At 38.2% G+C, this 4,462-nt stretch overlaps 1 protein-coding gene across 1 annotated transcript; it reads right to left on the minus strand.

The window, feature by feature from the left end:
* Window positions 1-216: 216 nt before the first annotated feature.
* On the minus strand, window positions 217-1,023 carry LOC109164728. Its single transcript, XM_019313274.1, has one exon. The coding sequence runs from the start codon at window positions 1,021-1,023 to the stop codon at window positions 217-219; it is 807 nt and encodes a 268-aa protein (XP_019168819.1).
* Between the last annotated feature and the right edge of the window lie 3,439 nt (window positions 1,024-4,462).

Here is a 4,462-nt window from a genome sequence, read left to right on the forward strand (position 1 = left end):
TGAACCATCAGTCATAGTCACATCTACATCACCCTGTACCGTACTGCTGCGGCCGTCCGGGAGCTGCCGGCGGCGCTTTGTCGTCGCCACCAGCGTCTCCTCCTCCATCTCGTTATCCCGTGAACCCCCTGCTCTAGTCGGCGCCACCACCCCGAAGCAACCCCAATCCGCCCAACATCCATTGTGCGCGGTTTTCCGCCGATCGGCACGAGCCAGCTATCCCCAAGTCCCAACCGCTCTAGGAGCGCTCCGGGACCCACCAGCTCGCATATCCGGACCAAACGGATACCATTCCAACGGTATTCCAGCCTCCCTTGCCCTGACACAAAACGTATGCAGATGCCCCATGAAGCCACAGAAAAAGCAAAATTTGTGCAACCGTTCATACCGAAAAGTTACCCAAGTCGTATTTTTATCCCTCTTCATCAACTTCATCCGTCTACGAAGCAGTTTATCCACCTGAACCGACACCCAAATGCGATGGAAAGTAAGCCATGGGGCCCCCTCAAAACGGTCAACATGCTTGACAAAAGTTCCCAGGAAGTTACCTGCCTGTTTAAGAATAGCCCGAGATGTATAACCCTGGGACATATCGTGCAGTTGTAGCCACATATCAATCGCATCGAGCGGCACATCCCCCGGGATTGCCCCTGCTACAACCTCACGGCATACCAGTGCATTGTTCTCAAACGCCCAAGGACCGCCATTCAGGACGTATTCCATGTCCGTTTTGTGGAAGAAAACAAATAAAAATAGGTCCCTTTGAATCTCCGTTACCTGAACGCCTCTGACCGGTTTCCATACGGACGCAAGAACCTGTCGCATGAACTCAAGCTTGATCATCTTCTGCGTGAGGAAACAACCAACCACCCTCCACGTCTCCACTGCATCCTCGCCTGCGTCCCCGTCAACGTCCCTGACCGGCGTGAATGCATTGGCCTCATCCGCATGCAGCACCCAGTCCGCCCAGCGCTCTGTTATGGCCTCAACCTCCGTCGCCGCTGCTGTGGAAGGGGAAGCCATGGCAACGCTGCTCTCCGCTCGTGAAGACACCGGTCGTCGCCAGGAATGAAGCACCAAACGGTGTGGAAACCCTAGGAAAACCCTAGTAGAGAAGCAAAAACCCTAGAGAACTTCTAGAGAGAGACTAATAATTACTCTTTGATATTCTCTCCGTGACATGCTAATTGATTGATTACCTACCTATATTAATGGCATATAAATTATTTAAGCAATCAATTCACCCACTGTTCAGTTTGCAAGGTGGACCCTGATCTTAAATTGTATATTTTTAGTATTAGAATTATGAACTTCTAGAATATAAATTATGTTTTTAAGTTTTGAGAAAGGAAAATGGCACTTTTCCCTCTCTGAATTATATATACTTATAGCACTTTTTCCCACTGAATTATTTAAGTGGCAGTTTTTCTCCCTGAAATGTTAAATGGACATATTTACCCTTAAAATAAATATTTCATTTATTTTTCTTCTCCAACAAATAATGATCACGATTTGGTTCAAACCGAACAGACACTATACCAACCAATCCAAAATATTCTGATTACACTTTAGAATCGAAACCCGATATTTAGAGTTTATTAATTTCGCGAACCGAAATGGCCTGTTCATGTTCCGAACTAAAAAAATACATTTATTGTTGAATTTAGACTATTTAAAAAAAAAATAAAGCTTTAAAATAAATTTTGAACCAACAGTTCAAACTGGATCCGGAACCGTAAACCGACAGTTCAAAATCAAAACCAAATCGCAGTCATATATACTTATATGTGAGAATCAGAGTAAATGTAAAAAATAACATACACTATTTGTAAATATTATAATTCTAATTTTAAACTAATGCTAGTAGTTGTTTCAATCCAAACCGCCGGTTCACAGTTCGGGATCCAGTTTTTTCGATTCATGATTTTAATAAACTAAAATCCAAATATTTTGGGGTTCTGGATCTGAATCATAACTGGAAACTTTCAATTCGATTGCTATAGTGTCCGATTCAGTTCAATCGAACCGTGGTCATCCCTACGTATAAGCAATAATTTGTTGGAGAAGAAAAATAAATAAAATATTTACTTTAAGGGTAGAGATGTCAATTTAATATATCAGAAGGAAAATCCGACACTTTTAGAATAGTTGAGGGGGCTAATATGCTTACATGAGTAATTCAGGGAGAAAATGTGCTATAAACATATAATTCAGAGGGAAAAAGTATCATTTTCCCTTTTGAGAATTTATAAATACAATACAAAGTCATTACAAATTGTAAATTTATGAATATTTACTATGTAAATTGTGTATCTTTGAGCCCGGATCCACCTTGCAAAGTAGACACAGGTCCACAGAATAATTTGCCCAATAAGGGCAATCGTTATATCCTACACCACGGCGCACATAGCACTGTGCGCCGCGCGCCTCCCAAAACGACGTCGTTTTGGGGTAGTGTTGGGAGGCGCGGTAGGAAGTTGCTGAGATTATGTGTATTTGTTCACAACTTTATGTGTATTTGTTCACAATGTTATGTGTATTAGTTCATACAGTTATGTGTATTTTTTATACAATTATGTACATTCTTTTTATACAATTATGTACATCCGAATCAGAAAATTTGTGTGTATTATGTTAAGAGTTGATGTGTATTATGTTAAAAGTTTATGTTTATTATGTATTATGTTAGATTATGTGTATTATCTTTTAAAAAGAGTATGTATATTTTGTTATATAATTATGTACATTCATGTATAACATTATGTGTATTCTAGTATAACATTATGTACATTCTTGAACAGCGGGTTTTTTTTTTTTAAGAAAAAACCACTACCATTCATTGGGGCGGAAAATTTCAAAAAAAAAAAATAATTAAAACGACGTCGTTTTGCATCTGGGCGCATAGTGCAACGCGCGCCGTGGTGTAGGATATAAATTGCCATATAAATTGCCCAATAAGGGTGGAGTGGGTTTTGATATTCAAAGCCCGCCAACGTGATGAACTAGGTAAGCCATGGGCCAACCCACCTAGTTTATAAATAAAAAAACATTGTATAAATAATTTTTAATTTTTCTAAACCTTGTTAAAGTTTTAAAATTCCCATTGAAGTCATGAACCTTGTTAAAGTTCCCATTGTATGGAAACCAATGTCCATTACTATTCATATTGAGTATTAAGTGTATTTTAAAATTTTAAAATTTGGATTAAGTTTGTTATGAAATATCTATTTATTTGGACATAATAGTTATTATTGGTCTTAATAAAGTATATTAATATTTATTTAAACTATTTAAATTTTTTAGTATGCAATTATTAATTTTTAAAATTATTTTTAAATTTAATTTAATTTTTAAGGTAAGAGTTTAGTAAACTGGTCTACGGGCTTATACAGGGCAGGACAAACTAACATTTTTCAATCCTGCCAAAGTGCCGGGCACTAAGGCTTGTCAAATTAAATGGCGAGCTTTGGTTGGCTTCATCTCGTTAGCTCACGTAAACACAATAACAATGAGTTGATAAGTGAATGAATGAACCAAACTATATATAAAGAGATGAAAAATATTATATCTTTGAAATTTATGTGCTTTTTATTAAGAGTAAATACCTAAAATGGTCCCTCAACTATAGCTAAATTCACAAATTGGTCCTCAACTTTCAATTTCAACCAAGTAAGTCTTTAACTTTGCAATTTTGACACGATTTGGTCCTCCATCTATTTGACCGTTTATTGACCGCGATCTTTGAGGATATATATGTAGTTTCACGGGCAAAGCCCAAGAGAACGCTCTTGGAGGTGACATCGTTGTTTCGGAGGGGGAAGTGATTCTCCGCTTGCTGCTTGGGGATCACGAGCTGGTTCAGCTTAGAGAACGCTCTTGGAGGTGATAGCGCCGTTTCGGAGGGGGGAAGTGCTTCTCTGCTTGCTGCTTGGGAATCCCGAGCCGGTTCAGCTTGCCTACATTGCTTGGAGTCACGGCTTTCTCGAAGAGCCATTCCAGGGACTTCGGCGATTTATCTATCAAAAGCTATAATCTCTCCAGCATGGGGTGCAGCGCCGACAGTGGATTCAAATGTAACAGTGCGATCTAGAAATGCAACCTGAACCTTAAAAAACCGACGATGGACCATGAAATTACATATATATCCTAAAAAAACGCAATCAACAAATGGTCAAATAGACAAATGACCAAATTGTGTTAAAATTGCAAAGTTAAGGACTTAATTGGTTGAAATTAAAAGTCGAGGACTAATTTGTAAATTTAGCTATAGTCGAGGGACCATTTTGGGTATTTACTCTTTTATTAATCCAAATGATTTGTACTTTTGTTTTAAAAGTTGTACATTAAGTTTTGTAAGACACAAATTCCTTTACCCCGTTAAAACTCTAATTAAGTTTTTTTTTTTTAATAAAAATCTTTCATTTACTCTTTTTTTTTTCTCAAAAAACTATACTTCCAAAGA

This window comes from Ipomoea nil, unplaced genomic scaffold (assembly GCF_001879475.1).
Source record: "Ipomoea nil cultivar Tokyo-kokei standard unplaced genomic scaffold, Asagao_1.1 scaffold3069, whole genome shotgun sequence".
Taxonomy (NCBI): Eukaryota; Viridiplantae; Streptophyta; class Magnoliopsida; order Solanales; family Convolvulaceae; genus Ipomoea; species Ipomoea nil.